Genomic DNA, 19,204 nt, shown 5'->3' with positions numbered 1-19,204 from the left:
ACATTCTGTCATCAGCAGATTGTGGGCAAAGTACAGAGAGACTGGTCAAACTTTACTGGGCAAACAATATACGCAAATAATTGGAAGACTCGTCAATGAAACCTTAAGAAATCACATTTTCAATGCAGCTCAATTTCATTAATATACTGCTGACTGAAATGTGTAGATCACCGGTAAGGAACAAAACTGTTGTACGGTGGGAGAGGCATAGACATTGTTAAAAGCTTTAGTATGTTCAATGACATGAAGACAAGCCACACTACGGAAGAATAAATATGGAGCAGACAAAGCAGAAAGAATAAAAGAGAAAATAAGGGAAGAAAAGGAAGAAAAAATTTGCAGCTGTGGGTATCAGGCTGTATTTTGAAAGAGGAATGCATCATTGCCCTTTCCTTAACAAATACTTGTGTTTCCAGGAAAAGTCAAACAACACTTTCAACACAACATTTGGCTTCAGAGACGAATTTATTTACATTTGCTCTTGAGTCATGAACAAAACATCCAGAAAAGTTGTGAGATTATTAGCAAGTGATTTCAATGATGGTACAAAAATTAGTTGTAAATATGAAGAAACATCTTAAAATCCATGAAAATGCAAAATATACTCAAAAACTGCACAATTATCGAAAAGGATGAATGATATTGTATAATCGAGTGAAATGTTATTGCAGATAATGTAAGAACCACAAACAGATCCGATAAAAAGGACTAAAAGCAGATAAAATTTAATCTAAACTCCAGACCATGAAGTCTACTTCCCAGTATCAGAAAAGTCTTTGGAAAAAAAATAAAACAATGGAAGAGTACAGAAACCTTCCGATTCTCAAACCCTTTGACAGCCATCAATTTGGTTTCTGTGCTATTCTTCCCTACTTGCTCTTATTGTTGGCCCAGCAATTTCTGGATTTTCATGACAAACAGGAGGGTCAGTCTATGCTCTCTGTATTTTCCCATGCATCAAATACACTATTGCATACAGTGCTTATCGCCACACTGTTTGTAAGGGAATCGGCATCCTCTTCTTATTAAGTTTGGCTGGCTTTCTCCGTCACCCTATGGACTACTTTATTACATTCCCACCTGGCTATGCAATTCGAGACCTTGGGGAAAATTGACCTCTCCCTCCCTCCAGAAGGCTGCAGGCTGGTCGGTGACCTGTCGTCTCTCACTCTTGTAGGGCCTGGTTGCATCTGCATTTGCAGTTTCCCTCCAGGTAGACCACTTACAAAAAAAAAAAACATCTCTGTTTATCTTGCCAGGTCCATGTATCTTCTCAAGCTTCAATATTTTGCTGCAATTTTTCTCTTCTCTGGGAGATACTTCAATGCAGTATTCAGAATCACTCATGTACTTCCCTACTGGCTTTCAAATCACCCATCCAATGACACTTGTTTAAGGATGTCACGCCTGTCCATGATGCATTTTTCTCAATATCACCCGTTGTTGTCATTGTCTGTCTAAATTACAAGTCCATCTCCCTCGTTTTTTACACTCAACCTTTCAATGTTTATGCCCCATCATGTGCCTTGACCATATTCATGAACTGTATAACACATGCTTAAGATTGAAACCGTCCATACATTATCTTTTGCGATAGCCATTAAACTGAGGAATCTGATTATTACCTGTGCATGCATTTTTTCATTGTGTAAAATGCTTCTAAAGAATGTTCATATCACAAACATAGCATTTATCATTAACAGTCTGACTTTTGGCACAGAGGTAATGCACTTGCCATTAAGATATCTAGTATTGGTTCGATTCCTGACCTGATTATATAGTCTGGTTGATGCTTCCAAAGGGGCTGTTACACCTTGATGTTTTAGCCAGCGGATGGCAAGGTCTCAAAATGTATGTAAAACGCTGGCGTACGCTGAACTATTGATGTTTTTTTTAACTTTCGGGCGTATAATAACGTGTTGGACGTATGCATAATGTATTAGTAACATACACAGAACGTTTCAATCACAAATAGATAACTTATACCAACGAATGCTGAGCGTGTTGTCGGCGTTCACAACCTATGCCCAGCGATAGTCTAACTTATGCATAGCACGTGGCAGCGTATCACCGATGATCACGTGGCGTAGGCTATTCATAGGCTGCGGCTCAACGATTCAAATCATAACCGCACTAGACATCGAAGTGTGAAGCCGCTGTCACACCTTGACGTTTTAGCTAGCATATGCCGACGTATGAAAAATTTGCCGAACCAAGCTGGCACACGTCGAATACGTTATGGGTAAGTTTTGTATATGTTAAGAGCACGCTTGCATACATCGTAGTATGCTGGCATACATCGTCATACGCCGATTACGTCGAGAAATTTTCAGCATGTTGAAAATTTCTGGACATACTCGGCGTATGACACACGTTCTGCATAAGCTGGCCATAAGTTGTAGGCACGTTACGCGATCGTTGACACACGTCGACACACGTTACTTGTACGTTACTCATAAGTCGAAACACATCGAGGTAATGGTGAGCGTCAGTGTTCCAGACTCCCTGGTTTTTTGGGGGGGGGGGTTTTTTCTTCGGTATGACGGTGATGTTGACACTTCGATTTCTGGTGCGGTTATGATTGAAATCGTAGAGCGGCAGCCTATTAATTATATTATATTATAACTGCACTGGAAATCGAAGTGTCAACATCACCGTCATGCCGAAGAAAAAAAAACCCAAAAAAAAAACCAGGGAGTCTGGAACACTGAACCATTACCTCGACGTGTTTCGACTTATGAGTAACTTACAAGTAACGTGAGTGGACGTGTGTCAACGATCGCGTAACGTGCCTCCAACTTATGGCCAGCATTATGCAGAACGTGTGAGTCATACGCTGGCATACGTCGAAAAATTTCAAGCTTGGAAAATTTGTCTTACAGCTCGGTGTAATACGACGTATGCCAGCATACTACGACGTATGTCAGCGTACTACGACGTATGCCAGCATACTACGACGTATGCCAGCGTGCTCTTAACGTATACAAAACTTACCCATAACGTATTCGACGTGTGCCAGCGTTTTAGCCAAATTTTGCATACGTCAGGCATATGCTGGCTAAATCGTCAAGGTGTGACAGGGCCTTTAGCAGTGAAATTGGATGAAGCAAGCATAATAACGAGTGGAGATACATTCAAAGTACACCGCCTCCATGCCAAATAAATAAATAACATATCTTCCAGTGCGCGACGTTTCTGGGGTGCCTTTGGTACCCAGCGATGCTGCCATGCAGCACATGGAAACAGAATTGAGAGCGAGCGGTGTACAATAATTGATTGATTAATTGATTAGTTGCATAATAAAAAAATAAATAATCATAAAATAATTAATTTCTTAATCGATTGGCGAATGGCATACCTAAACCATCACCGTTTCATCTGAATCTGTAACTGTTTGAAAATTAATTCATTAATCGAAAATTAAATAATTCATTGATTAATCGCTAAATCAAAAGTACCCTTTTAGCCAAAGCACTTGTTCACTATTGTGCCCAAATTTCAGCTTCCTTGCTCAAAGGATGGCTGAGATATAACCTGGACAAACAAACAAGAAAGAAAACAATACAAAACACAAACTGAGTGAAAACTGAGTACGCCCTTTCGGCGTGTGTCATCTCTGGGCACCAACAGCCTTTGGCTCCCAGCGATGACTTTGTGCAGCGCCTGGAGATGGAATCGGGAGGGGTAGTCGGTGTACAATTATTACCCAGCGCACGCCAAGCGAAAAGTGGGGTTATGCAATTGGTTCACTGTTGCCTGTCTGTCTGTACACAAACTTCAGTTTTTGAACAAGCAAGAACTTCATTTCAATTGAATGTTATATTTTGAACATGAATCGGAACATGAATCTGAAAATGAACCTGTAGTTTAGCAGTACTTTGCCTCTGAATTTGTCTCGATCGCACATGTGCGGAGTAGAGATAATTTTTAAGCGGTGCAGCCGCTTCAATATTTGGTGTGTCCATCTGTCCTTCCATCAAAAAGTTCATCAAAAAGCGGTGCAGACACTGAATTGACAGAAGGGGAAGCTCTCGCTGCCTTGCATCATGAGAAGGAAATGCCAAACTGAACCGCTTCCTTCGGGCACAGGTGCGATGTATTTTTTAATTTTTTTATTAATTTATTTATCTATTTATTTTTTTAACTCAGTCTGCCTGTCTGGCAGTCAAACAAAGTTGAAAATCAATCCAAACAGGAAACTAACTGTTTTTAGGGATGTCATGAAAAGCACAAACAGGCACGAATAATTAATGACATGCTAAATAAGGTGGTGTGAAAGGCGCAAAAAGTATCCTGCATCAATGGCGGTAAACTTCCAAATATTTTTTTTTCTGCCACATTTAAAATCTTTATTTTATTTCAATTGAATTATACACTAGAACACAAATCGCCTTTTTGGCACTTTCAAAACACTTCTGTTTTGCTGTACCTGAACAAAATATTATGGCATTTTACATCATCAGGACCAATCAAATTTGTCATCAGTACACTCCCATGTCCTTGTTTCTCAAGACAGCATGGGACAAGATGTTCTTGGAACTCTCTAGTAACTGAAGGATTTGTAAGACCTTTCTGTTGCGACTGCTTGCCATTATAAAAAAAATTGTTGGTCATTCAAAACAATTTTTTTCAGAAAAGTGTTGTTTAACTTGTTTAACAACTTTTTCCGAATAATACCAGAAGGTATTCCGATTGTTTTCACCACCAACATGCTTCTTCTTTCCAAAGGGGGAACTCTAAAATAATTTTCAATCATCTTATCGACTAGTTAGACCTGAGGTCAATACATATTTTGTAGAGTTATCTGACATAGAGTTATATTTTACTTGGTAACAAACAAATTATGTTGTCAATGTTGTAATTGTGTGATGCCTTCGTTGGTGAAAGAAACTGAGAATGATGAGAAGTCGTAATTTGGGATTATTATGGCGTTTTGGATTATTTGTGGACTACTCGACATGGCCACGGGCAGCACCAACCTGTTACCATCTGCTTATGGTTTCAACACAATGTCATTTCGCAACTACACACCTTCTATGTTCTTTTGCATGTTTGCAACGAACATGTCAGAATCCAACAAATTTTCCAATCGATATATTTTTGTTTTATTGACAACTGAAGCTTTGCTGACCTCATTTCTTGTCTCATAACATACAGCAGTTATTTGTATCACCTTTAAATAAGCAGCAGCGTCGACAGAGAGAAGCGGCAGATGTGAAACCACATTTGTTTGAGAAACGGCAAAGTTTTCTTTTATAAGACCCAGCACAAAATATTGCTCCAAGTGTCCCTTTATAAAGAGACAGATGCAGTACTGTCCGTTTCAGAAACAACGGACCTGCCAGAAACCTGTCTGAACTTTGTGTGGTCTTGCAGAAACTTATCACTGATGCATCCAATCTCCCGGAAAAGCTTGAGAGAATTATTGCGAAACTTGACACCGATGAACACATACAAGAAGGGGTTCAGACAGCAATGCAGGAAACCCAGGGTTTGGGTGACTACAATGGCTTGGTTGAGATTCTCATTCATCTCACAAGTTGTAGTGATAATGTCGAAGCGGACGAGTGTGTCCACAAAGATGGTTACGTTGTAGGGCAGCCAGCAAATAAAGAACACAATCACCACAGCCATGATGACCTTAATAACTTTATGTTTTGTGAAGCTTCGACTGCTGCGTAATGATAGTATGATGTTGCTGTAGCAGAAGAACATGAACAATAATGGAATGATGAAGGCAAGCGTGTGATGCAAGACGCGGCTGGTCAGACGCATCTCCTCTGCATTCTTGTGTGAGTAAGCAAGCTCACAAACCGTCCTGTTTTCAAGCTTCAAGAGGGGTTGGAAGAAAGAAATCTCATCAAGTTTGGAGGCATGTATTTAAATTCCAGAAATGTTGCAGATGATTTATTTTCTTAAAACAAGAAAAATTACAAAATTATATTTGTAACCTATGTGGAGCCAAAATGATACCATAACTTTGTCACCAGTCAACTATCTGTGCTTTCGAATAATTTAATATCAGCCAAAGCTCTTTGCAAGCTATGTCCTGTGGCCATTAATCCCACTGCCTGTAAACCATCCCATCCCAGTCCATTGTAAGATGAAGGTGTCCTTTAACTCATGTTGAGGGGTGTTTAACATACTCACCATACCCAAACGAAATAGCTTATCCTTTCCAGTCAATCTGGTATTCCTCAAAATAAGATACAGTGTAATTGCTTATGAAGCATTAAATTATTTGCTTCTTGTTGTTTTTTAGAACTCAAGACTACAATAATCTGATTCAATAATCTTAAAGTACAGCAAACTGTGCGGTGAATCTGGGTGAATGGACAGGAAGGAAGTGTGGTGCAGGCCAACACCACAGCTAATAGTGTGCGGAAAGGTCTGTCCATCAAAATGCTCCATGTACTGCAACAACCTGATATCTATCGCCATAGAGTGTGTTGCCATAATGTTTTGCAGACCAACAGATGGCTTTTTCATTTAGTTGTGTTTAGTTCTGTGTTTATATGTCCATGATCATACGTTCTTGGAAGTGCCGAGTCGATTCTTGCCAAATTGAATGTACGGTCCAGTGAAGTATTTAAAGTAAATGCATGTGACTTTTAATTGCCATATCAAATCATATTGAGCAATAGCTTAAAAAAAACAAAACAATATAATGTGCATCTCCAAAATAACTGGTGTTTGATTTGATGAGAATGGTGAACTAAGGATCACCTTTGAACCAGACTTGATGGTGGTGTAATGGTTAGAGCTTCTGCTTTGAGTCTGGGAGCTTAGTGGTTCAAACCATGACTGAGTCTTATCAAAAACTTTAAAAATGGGATGTGCTGCTTCCTTTTTTTTGGTGCTCAGCATTTTAAAAAAGGATGAAAAAGACAACCAGAGGTTGATAATAATCGTATAGATTTTGATGGGCCAAATGGCCCACTCCAGCATTGAAGTTCCTTTGAAGGGAAGTCATACTTTTACCTCCACCACTGAAGGTGGACAGAGGTTATGTTTTCAGCCCTGTTTGTCTGTTTGTTGCATGTGGAAATAAAAGATTTTTCAAGTATATTCGTTGGTCGCACGTGTTATTAATCCCCTTCCACTTGCAACAGAGGGGACTATAGGGTTGCTCTTCATTTGCTCTCCATCTGTCTGTCCGCCTGTCCATCCGTCTCACCTATGGTTTTTTAGACTCACACAGAAAATATAACAAGGGGAACAGAAGGCAAGAGGGGCGGGAGAGGGAAGCACAAAACAGTGGGGAACAGAGACATTAGGAGATCTGTGGAAAGGAGAGGGATGGGGCAGGGTACATGGGGTAAAAAAGATGGACACTACAGGGACTTTGAGGAAGGAAAGCAGGGAATTTGAAGTAAGTGGATTTGTGGTCGATTAACGGGGGAAGAAAAGATCAAGGTTTTGGATGGGGGGGAGATACAAGATGGAAGTGAACAGCTGTTTTGAAGACCTGGAGGGAGGATTGGGATTGAAGAGAGTGTGGGAGTTTGTTCCAGGTCAGGTCAGGTATGGGAGCATGCATCAGAGGAGCGTGGCACTGCGTCCACTTTCTGCTGGTACTCCAGGGGCCTCCGTCTGACCATCTTCTAGGCAGATACCTGGCCCAACCCCATCTCCTTGAGATGCTGATAAACCTGCTGAAACCACGAGGCATGTGGACGGCCCATTGGCCTCCTCCACTCATGAGGCTCCCTCGCTGAGAGAATCTGGTGAGCAGGATCAGCGTCAGAAAAAACGAACCACATGTCCATACAGCCGCAGCTGACGCTCATGGACTATGTAGGTAACAAATCTCATTTGAGTCTATCTCAGCATCCACTCGTTGGATACAAAGTCCGACCAGCAATAGCCTAGGATTCTCCGAAGAGAGCTGGTGGTCTCTGTCTCTGTCTCTGGTCTCTGAGACCAAAGGAATTAAGTCTCTGTCTCAGATCCCTGGTTAGAGTCCAAGTCTCACATCCGTAGAGCAAGACTGGAAGCACGAAGGACCTGAAGACAAGGACTTTCATCCTCCCGCACAGGTACTGGCAGTGCCACACCCCATGATCCAGTAAATCAATGACTCCCCAGGCCCAACTCAGACATCTATTGACCTCTTACTTACAGCCAGCAGAGACATGAATATCACTGCCAAGGTAAGTTAATCTCTCTGTGACCTCAACATCCTCACCACAAACAGGTACAGACCAGATAGCAGCATCCAATATGTCATTGAAAGCCTGGATCTTAGTTTTGACCTAGGAAACCCACAATCCCAAAAACTCCAACTCCTCATTCAGCACCTTGAGGGCCCCCAAAAGGATATCCAGAGTCTCTGCAAAGATGATGACATCATGTAGCCTGGTGTTGGCTGAGCGGTTTGGGTGGTGGCTTGGGATCCTTGGGTCGTGAGTTTGAGCCCCATTGGCCACTGAAATAACACCAGGGGGTTGACACAGCCTGTCATCCTTCTGAGGTCGGCGAAATGAGCACCAGTATTCAGGTAATTGGGGCACTGCATCAGCGGCATAGCCGCGTCCCTAACCAATGATGCAACCATCAGCCAAAAAGGCAGCACATGATGGAAACTACATCATCTGCGAAATCAAGGTCAGAGATCTTGACATTCCCAAATGATGCACCACAGCTTGATCTCTCCGACATCCTTCTCAGAATCCAGTCCACATTAGTGCTGAGAAGTGTAGGGGCCAGTACTCACCTCTGACGAACTATAGTAAAAACTGGAAAAAAATAAGTCGGAGATGGTATCACCACATCTCACAGCACTCTCAGTTCCAGAGTATCATTCATACATCATATTGATCAGTTTTGGTGGTATTCCACGAAGACCAAGAATCCTCAGGAGGGCATCCCGATTCACTGAATCGAATGTTTTGCAGAGAACAACATAGCCTTTGAGCAGTCCCTGCTGAAACTCTCATCTGTGTTCGGTGAGGACCCGAAGAGCAAGGCTACGGTCAATTGTTGGCCTCTTTGGTGTAAAGCATGACTGCTCTGAACGCTGGTGCTCAAGCAGATGGTGGCGAACAATATCAATAATTATCCGAGCAAAAAACTTACCCGGCATTGAGAGCAGTGTCACGCCTCGGTAGTTGTTGCAGTCCTGGCGATCACCCTTCCCTTTCCAGAGAGGGACAACAAGGCCCCTCTTCCAGTCAGTTGGGATGATGCCTGTGTTCCAAGCAGAGCACAGAACTGCATGCAACGACACGAGTACAGCATTTCCACCAGCCTTGAGAAGTTCAGAATGGATGGCACAGATCCCTGGAGCTTTACTGCATTTCAACCGGTTCACCGCAGCCCGTGTTTCCACAAACGAAGGTGGACCACAGTTGATTGGAGGGTCAGCAACAAGGATTGTAACACCCCTGACGTCCAACTCGACAGCAGGTGGATCAGTCTGGTACAGCTGCTCAAAGTAACCGGCCCAGCGGGCGTTCACTTCAGACTCCTTTGTCAAGAGCCTACCACCCTCTGCTCTAACTGCAGTATACTGAGGGATGGGCTTGGAGTAATGCAATGCGCAAATTCCCATATAAGCAGGACGAGATTCACTTGACCACAGGTGATGCTCTTCCCCCTCACTGTTTCCTCGCACATAGGCCTCCTTGTCCACCCCTAGCGCACGTACGGTTTTACGCCTCAACCCACTTAACAGCTCAGCTCTGCCATTAAGCCTGACCCTGTGACTCTGGTCAATGGTATCCAGTGTCCCTTGAGAGACAAAATTCTTCTTTGCCCTACGGTGAGTTCCAAGACATTCACCGGCAACATCAAGGATGGTGGTCTTGAATGCACTCCACAACTCTTCAGGATTCCCCAAAGTAGCCAGACCCCCAAATCTCCTCTCAGCCTGTTTGCAAACTCCTCAGCTACCCCCTCATTCTTGAGCTTGCCAACACCCAGCTGAGGCTGGGATGGTACCATTCTCCTGGATTTAAGGTGAAATTCAGATTTGCTACAACAAGCCTGTGGTCGTTACTGAGGAAATGAGCACTCCAGTAGACCCTGCAGTTCTGGATCACCCTCCAGCAAGCATCAACAAGCACATGGTCAATCTCCTTTGCCACACCGCCAGCGTTGGAATATCAAGACCAGCGATTATCTTATAGTTGCTGAAACCATGAACCAGCCACCCTAAGTCCATGACTTTTTGCAATGTGAAGGAACTTGGTGCAATCCTGGTTCAAAATTCCAGACCCATGGGGACCAATACACGTCTCATAACCATCCCAATCAGTTCCATTCGATGCAATGAAATCCCCCAAGACTGGAAGAGTATCTCGCCTGGGGCACTGATCAAACACAGACTCGAGCACAGCATAGAATGCGGCCTTCACGATGAGTCGGAGCATATACAGAGACCAGAGAAATGACACCCAAGGAGTGATGAATCCTTTGTCTCATAATACGCTCGTTGACCGGTGTTACCTCAATTATCATTGGAGTCAGCCTATTGGACACAGCTACAGCAACTCCTTGGGCATGGTAACCATCAGAGCGACCAGACCAACAGTAGGTGTAACTACCCACCATGACATCGCAACTATCCGGTCCCCAAACATCAGAGAGTGCTGCAATACCGATGTTCAAATGCTTGAGCTCAGATGATAACAGAGACAGGTGATCATCCTCTCATTGAAATAGGACATTTCAGGCACCCACCCGAAGGGACCTCCTCAGGTTAACGCAAGGAGATCGCCGTCTGGTGGACAACACCTCAGCACCACTCCACCACACACCACCACAATCTGACCCTGGAGGCTTACCCAGTGGTTTTCCTCCTATCATCAAGGAATCGGGGCCCTGAGGCTTTGCCCTAATCCCGTCATCCGGTGAGCTGCCCTACAGAGGGCAGCAGCAGAGGAGGTACTCCCACGGAGTGAGTTTTCAGATTTCACATTTGTGGGTTTTGCGGAATGAAGTGTGTTACGGTGGCCAGAGTGCAAATGCTGCCACCAACCTCCTAAAAAAAAAGTAACCCAACTGCAGCCTGACATCCGCAGACACAGTTGGGCACAGGAAATGGATGGCCGTTGGCTCACAAGGAGCTCCTCCGCCCTTTTTTTTTTTTTTTTTTTTTTTTTGTATACCTTGGTCGAGGCTCGTATGAGAGCTAACACACAACTCACAGCAAGGAGGCATGAGACAAGAGGGGCGGGAGTGGAAGGGACAAAACATTGGGGAACAGACACAGGTGAACTGTGGAAGGGAGAGGGATGGGGATGGGACGGGGAACATGGCGAGGGGAAGATGGACATTAAAGGGACTTTCAGGAAGGAAAGCAGGAGAATTGAAGGAAGTGGGCTTGGGTGGATTATCGGGGGTAGAAAAGATCGAGGATTTGGATGGGGGAAGATAAGAGGTGGTGGTGAACAGCTGTTTTGAAAGCCTGAAGGGAAGAATGGGAAAGAATAGAGTGAGGAAGTTTATTCCAAAGGCGGGAAAAAAGAGGAATGAAAGAGTGAAGATGAGCAGTGATTCGTGATTTTGGTAGTTTTACCAGAAGGGGGTTGTTGGCGGACCTTGAGCGCCCTGTGGAAATGTGGTTGGGACAAATCGCAGAGAGAGCAGGGGGGCAAGGCTGGAGAGGAGTCGGTAGAAGACAGAAAGACCACCGACCAACCTGCGGTGATTGAGTGAGAGGCCCAAAGACTCAGCTTCATTGCGGGAGATGCCAATGATCTTAAAAGCCCTGGTTTCGACAGCGTGAAGTCGAGAAAGGTGGGAGGCAGGAGCACCAGCCCAGAGGGGAGAGCAGTACTCCATCAGGCTACGGACAAAAGCTTTGTAAGTGGTCAGGAGCTCAAGAGGGCCGAGGAAGGACTTTGCACGACGGAGGATTCCCAGTCGGCGACTGGCTTTTGAGGCAAGGTTGGAAATGTGACTTTCCCAGGAAAGGTCATGGCAGATAGTGAGACCCAGAAGCTTGAAAGAAAAGACTTCTTCCAGAGGATTGTTGAGAAAGTGGATGGGGGGTTTTGTAAACGGTCCTTTCGAAGAGACATAGTGAGAGTGTGAGATTTGTCTGGATTGAAAGACATGTTCCACGTGTTGGACCAGTTTGTGATTTTATCCAGATCTGCAGTGAGTGAAGAAGCTGCTGCTTGCCGGGCTGAGGGATGACAGATGGTACGGCAGAGGGTTGAGTCATCGGCAAAGAGAAATAGAGGATTTTCCAGAGAGTCCGAGAGATCATTGATGAAAACCAGAAAAAGAACAGGGCCCAGAACGCTACCTTGAGGAACTCCAGCCTGCACAGGAAGAGGAGATGAAAGAACTCCATTTAGGGCCACACGTTGACTGCGACAGGAGAGGAAGTCTGCGAGCCATGAGTGGAGATGGCCTTGAATACCATGGGCAGAGAGTTTGGTGAGTAGGGCAGGGTGCCAGACTGTGTCAAAAGCACGTGATATGTCCAGGGATACGGCTCGGATTTCCTGTCTGGCATTGAGGACCTCCATCCATTGATGGGAGAGCAGTAGCAGCATATCTAGGGTAGAGTGACCTGGTCTGAAACCAAATTGATGATTGGAAATCAAGCCATTGGAGAAGAGGAAGGATTTCATGTCTGAAGCGATGATGGATTCCATAACCTTGCTGATGATTGGGAGAAGGCTGATTGGTCTATAGTTACAGGGATCTGTTTTTGCACCTTTTTTATGCAGGGCAGTGATGTTAGCAGATTTCCAAGCAGATGGCAGATGACCTTGGGAAAATGAGAGGGTGAATAGAACAGAGAGAGGGTGAGCAAGAGCAGAAGAGCAGGCTTTGAGGACACGTGGGCTGATGCCGTCTGGACCGGTTGCAGAATCTGACTTGAGGTTTGAAAGCAAGCTCTCCACCTTGTCAGGAGAAAAGGATACAGAGTCCAGGGACAGTTGGGTGCGACTGGGTAAAGTGGGTAGAGATAGTGATGGGTTTGGGACACAAGATTTAGCTGCAAACACCGAGTTTAGACATTCAGCTTTATCACGTGTGGAATCAGCAGTGCGGCCATTTGAGGTAAGGGAGGGGATGGAGGGGGAACATACACCAGAAACAGATTTGATTAAACGCCACCAGGATTTTGAGGAGGGAGAGAGGTTTGAGAGTTCAGACTTGAGATGAGAAAGATGTTGTTTTCTGGCTCTCCTGAGGGTAGCTACACACTTGTTCCGAGCTTTGTGGAAAGAACTGAGATTGCCCTCAGTTGGGTTTGCTTTCCATGAGGCAAAGGCAAGTTGTTTCAGGACAACTGCCTCGCCACAAGCTTCAGTAAACCAAGGGCGGGAGGAAGGGTAAGACAACTGAACACGAGAGGGGATAAATCTGTGCATGAGGGAGAGCAAGTTTCTTTGAAAGAATTCCCAGGATGAGTTGATGTTTGAGAAAGTAGTGATAGGAGACCAGTCTGTAAGTTTGATGGCTGCTCGGAGACCCTGCCAGTCGGCTTGAGTGAAATGCCAGACTCGACGGCGGTGAGGTGGTTCTCTGATAACAGCCAGAGAGATGTCCACTTTAATAAGGACGTGGTCAGAAGAACCAATTGGAGCGAAGGAAGAGCAGCAGATATTGTCAGGGAAATTTGTCAAAATCAGATCCAGAAGAGATGGAGTACCATTGGTTGAGATCCGGGTCGGGAAGTTGACCGATTGAGTCAGTCCCAATGAGTCACAGAAAGCTTTTGCTGATGTCCCATGGCAGGTGAGAGAGGTACCCACACCTAGCCAACTGGCGTGATGACAATTGAAGTCGCCACATAAGAGGAAGAGAGAGTTTGGATGAGAAGATAGAAGATGGTCCATGTTTTCGGAGAGTGAGGTGTAGATGGAGTCATCACTGTTCGGTGGACGGTACAGTACACATATAAACATGAGGTGGGAGTGGAGGGGAAGCCGAAGCCAGAGGTATTCCTGGGGGTGTGGGGGAGTGAGAGCAGTGCAGGGAGAGTGAGGAATAGAGTCTTTGATGAAGAGAGCAACACCTCCACCAGGACGAGGCTCAGGTCTGTCATACCGTAAGAGGGAGTAACCAGGGAGAGATACTTGGGAGTCAGACACGTCTTGGGAGAGGAAAGTTTCTGTTAGGCAGATAATGTCTGGTTTGTCAGTGGCAACCTGCATGGAAAGATCTGAAAGGTGTTATGTTTTTTAACATTAAAATTTTTAACATTTTAACATAACTTTAACATGTTATGTTTTTAATCTTGCTGGGTGTTCATATCTATACACCCTCCTCACCAGCAAAACCTGGTGGGAGAGATGGTTGAGTCGCCGACAACCCGAACATGAAACGGGTTCGTACAAGGGTACATGGTACCTGTAGCAAGTCACAGACACAATCTGGCTTGACCTAACAGTTGTTCCAGAGGTGGGGAAAAAAAGAGGAATGGAAGAGTGAAGGTGAGCAGTGATTCTTCATTTTTGTAGTTTTAGCAGAAGGGGGTTGCTGGTGGACTTTGTGTGCCCTGCAGTAATATTGGGGGGACAGAGGAAAGATAGAAAATGGGGGGGGAGGCAAGGCAGGAGAGGAGACAGTTGAAGAGAGAAAGACCACCGATCTGCCTGCAATGAGAGAGTGAGAGACCCAAAGACTCAGCTTTATCACAGAGATACCAATGATCCTGAAAGCCTTGGTTTCCACAGCATGAAGCCGTGCAAGATGTGAGGCAGAAGCACCACTCCAGAGGAGAGAGCATTACTCCATCAGGCTGTGTATGAAAGCTTTGTATGTGGTTAGGAACTCACGTGTACCAAGGAAGGACTTTGCATGACGGAGGCTTGCCCGGTTGGAGACTGGCTTTGGAGGCCAGCTTGGAAATATGGCTTTCCCAGGAAAGATCATGGTGGATAGTGAGACCCCGAAGCTTGAATGAAAGGACATCTTCCAGAGGATTGTTGAGAAAACAGATTGAGTGGGGGTTCCAGGTGGTCCTTTCAGAGAGACATAGTGGGAGTGTGATATTTGTCAGGGTTGAACGACATGTTCCACGAGTTGGACCAGTTTGTGATTTTATCCAGATATGCAGTGAGCGAAGAGGCTGCGGCTTGCCGGTCTGAGGGATGAGCAGAGGGGGGAGTATGGCAAAGGGTGGAGTGATCAGAAGAGAGATAAGAAGGATTTTCCAGAGAGTCAGAGAGGTCATTGATGGGAATCAGAATAAGAACAGGGCCCAGAACGCTGCCTTGAAGAACTCCAGCCTGAACAGAAAGAGGAGATGAGAGAGAGCCATTAAGAGCCAGCCACGTGGAGATTGTCTTGGATACCATAAGAAAGGCTTTCTACCAAATTATCATTTTTCCCATTCCCTTTAACTTATTCAACTGAAACTTAGTGCACAGCTTTATTTTGATAACTTAGAGAATAAGTTCGAGTTTCAGGGCGTTTCATCAAGTTTTCACAGAGTTATGCCCTTTTTGGACTTAAAAAAACATCACACCAGTCAGGGCCGTGTATTGCAAAGCAATTCTCACTCTTGTTACTTGGCAAAAAAAAGTCTGTAGTGTTTGTCTGTTTGGCTGCCTTTGTGTGTCTGTTTGTCACACGATTTTTGGCCACAGTTTTCAAGAAATTGTTCTGAATTTTTTTGGATGTGGGTGACTGGCCAAGGACAGCAAGGATTAATTTTTGTGAAGATCCCAATTCGGATCCAGATGTGAGAATTTATTAAATGATTCTTCACCATTGAGAGATAGGGCTAAATCGATATAAAGCAGGAATTCTCAAAAAGAGTTGGACGGATTCGGACGAAACTTGGTGGACGCGTTGGATGTGTGGGATGGACGAATTGATTCGATTCTGGTGAAGATCCGAATCTGGATCTGGATACAAGAATTATTTAATTTTAAAAATGATTCTTCACCATTGAAAGGGCCAAAAACGATATAGTACCACTCCTTCCATAAATGAGAATATGGAGAAGACTGTTCGGCATGATGTTTTAAAAATGTTTTGGGCCCAATATATTCTCGTGAATCAAGCATTACGTGGTGGAGGTATGCGCTCTACCGAGTACCCTTCTCGTTTCATCATGTATTATCATATGAAATTCAGAACTGAACACGCACTACGATCCTATCCGTACAAATCCTGATGAAGGTAGTTGCCAGCGCAGTTGCTCCGGAGGTACATGTCAGCCTGGCCTTTTTGCAGCCGCAACAAATGAGTTCCTGAGACCGCTTTTATGCCTCACGTAAGGTTGTCCATTTAGGAGTCCACCCATACACACAAGGTTTCAAGCCCCAAGGTTTTGGATATGGAAGGTCAGATTGCTTGATGGTTTTTGTCCACTGTATGAGAAAATGCAGTTGTGTGGGTTTCCATCCTCTTAGATACAAAAAGGTTGAACTGTTCTTGGCCTGCAATCCTTTTTGAATTTCTGACAGATGCTACCACCATGTTCCTTTTTTTTATGGACTTATGTGATACATTGGAGTATGTGTGTACACAGCACCATATAACTGGACCTCCTCAAGCGATATAAGTGGTAGTCGGGTGGTTATCAGTCTGTAACCAGTGTACGGCTTTCAAAAGTTTGGTTGCTAGGCTAAGTGACTTCTCTGCTGCGAGGAAACATTAGTGTTGTCATGCGGTACCACAACAATGCAATTTTTAAGTCCACAAAGTTAGTTTAGTTTCTAAATGTACTCCATACCATTCTTAATTCACTTAAAATGGCTGTTGCTATGAAAAGCATGGTTGCAAGGTTCTGTTTGTTTGTTTTTCTGTTTGTTTATTTATCTGCAAACAAGATAACTCAAAAAGTTGTGGCAAGATTCAAACTATCTTTGTTGGACAGGTTGTGTGTGTGACAAAGATGAATCAATTAGATTTTGGTGAAGATCTGGATCCAGATTGGCGACCATAATTTTTAGTCATTCTTCACCATTGACTGATGGGGCTCAAACGATTATATATATATATATATATATATATATATATATATATATATATATATATATATATATATATATATATATATATATATATATATATATATATATATATATATATATATATATATATGTTGTTCGTCTTTCGGCTGCTCCCGTTAGGGGTCGCCACAGCGGATCATCCGTTATGATCCGCACTCTGATTTGGCATAAGTTTTACGCCAGATGCCCTTCCTGATGCAACCCTGGTCGCCTCTTACGACACAGGGATAAAGATTGGGTTTCGCCATGATTCCGGGCTGCCCTACACCCTCTCGTAGTGCGGCCCAGTGCAGAGCGCCTGTCCTCAAGCGATCCTCCAACCCAAGCCTCCGAGTAGCCGGATTACAAGCGCACGCCACTACACGTATATATATATATATATATATATATATATATATATATATATATATATATATATATATATATATATATATATATATATATATATATATATATATATATATATATATATATATATATATACACACATACATATACATACATACATATACACATACACATACACTTACAGTATATATAATCACGATATGTCAAAAAGTTATATATGGATTCGGCCGAATCTTGGTGGACAGGTTGTGTGTGTGACAAGGATGAATCAATTCGATTTTGGTGAAGATCCGTATCTGGATCCGGATATGAGAGTTTAAAAAGTTTTTTCGTCATTCTTCACCAATGAGATATCGGGCCAAAAACGATATATAGCATGATATTTCAAAAAGTTGTGGATGAGTTATTTTTTGATGGAAGATGCCCCAAACAAGGCATAAATAAATCCACTCGAGGTACGGGGCTAAAAAGGAAAAATAAGAAGAGGAAAAACTGACAAAAACTTCACCTACTCCTGAAACAAGGAAACCACTTCACAGGACCACTGTGCAGCAGGGAATAACTATGCCAAAACAAGCTGATTAGATTTTGGTTCAAGTCCGGATCCAGATGCGGCCTATTATTGGGGTACAAAAAGTAAACTGTTCAACCTGGCAGGGGTATGCACTCTACCGAGTGTGGTTCTTGTTCTTCCTGTGATTTGTATCCGTTCTATTTTGCCAGTCGCCCATACAGTGGGAGACGGGATTTTGCAATCACTTCTGTGTGTCTGTCCAGGCCATAACTGTTTTTTACCATTTGAGCTTTTGTCATCAAATTTTCAAGAAAGTTTAATAATGAGAATATGGAGAAGACAAATTAATAATTTGGTTAAAATGTCAAAAGGTCAAAGGTACCGTTTGGCAGACGGAAGAAGAAGAAATCCGAATACAAAGCGGACGGACTTTGCCTTTTCAGAAGCTTTCTAGTTCAATTTGAATTGGTGGATATTCAAATTATTGAGAGCCCACTTTATTAACAAGGTTGTAATAAGTAATGTCTGGTACCTAATTGGTGATGTCGCACACCTAACCGTGTTTGAAAGGGCAGCTTTTGACAGTTCAATAATCAGCCAAATAATGAGATAAAGAGGAGAAAAGATGATGACAGGAGAGACAATGGAGATTTGGTGGGTGGGAGTGGATTGAAAAAGGAAATAATTATGGAAGGAGATAAAGGCAAATATTTGGGGTGGGAGTAGGAGGGCAAGAGCATGTATGGAGTAGGATTTGGGGGTGGGGGTGAAAAATCATACCATAATTGCATACCTAATAAATATATTGCCTCTAATCATGTTCCCCAGCTTGACAACAACAAAGGTTGGGCTTCATCCTAATGAATGTGAAAAATGCTGGACCTTTGTGCAAATGTAAGGTGCGCCAGCAAGCCGAATCATGACAAAGGGACCTTTTTGACAGACTACCAGTCATAGGCCACAACTAAGGGATATATAGTGACTTTGTCACAGCACTGGCAATAATTAGGGCTGAACCCGACTCATGACACCAGCAGTACAGTTAAGTGCTGAAAAATTGCATTGAAACAATAAAACCATGGTAACATGTGAGAAACATGTACTAGCATCCACGCATAATGTATTCAAAACACCAAAAATACCTAAAGTAGGAATTGATATCCTATGGTGAAGCATCGTGTTGCTTCACCATAGGATATCGATGTCGACATAGTGTTGTGAATTTCACAAGAAAATTCTACAAGGAAATTCACAAGGTGCTTCAGTGCAGGAGGAGGCCATTCGGCCCATCAAGCCTGCACAATCTTGCCAATATCTATGCAGCCCTCAATCTGCAATGCATCTTGGTATCCATCTCATTCAACTTTAAACATACTACTGTTTCTGCAACCACCACCTTCACAGGGAG

The 19,204-nt window shown here is 43.5% G+C and overlaps 1 protein-coding gene across 1 annotated transcript in view; it reads right to left on the bottom strand.

Annotated features, from left to right (window-relative positions):
• Positions 1 to 446: 446 nt before the first annotated feature.
• The window catches only part of LOC147031721 (C-X-C chemokine receptor type 2-like), a 46,309-nt gene continuing 27,551 nt past the window's right edge, over positions 447 to 19,204 (bottom strand). The window contains exon 4 of the mRNA XM_085852581.1: positions 447 to 5,829. Within this exon, the coding sequence (XP_085708707.1) occupies positions 5,293 to 5,829 (537 nt within the window). The 3' untranslated portion in view covers positions 447 to 5,292. The remainder of the gene's footprint in view (positions 5,830 to 19,204) is intronic.

The sequence above is a fragment of the Eptatretus burgeri genome, chromosome 2 (assembly GCF_056783735.1).
Source record: "Eptatretus burgeri isolate ZD-2024b chromosome 2, Ebu_testis_v1, whole genome shotgun sequence".
Lineage (NCBI taxonomy): Eukaryota > Metazoa > Chordata > Myxini > Myxiniformes > Myxinidae > Eptatretus > Eptatretus burgeri.
This window is presented reverse-complemented; position numbering and strand designations above follow the sequence as displayed.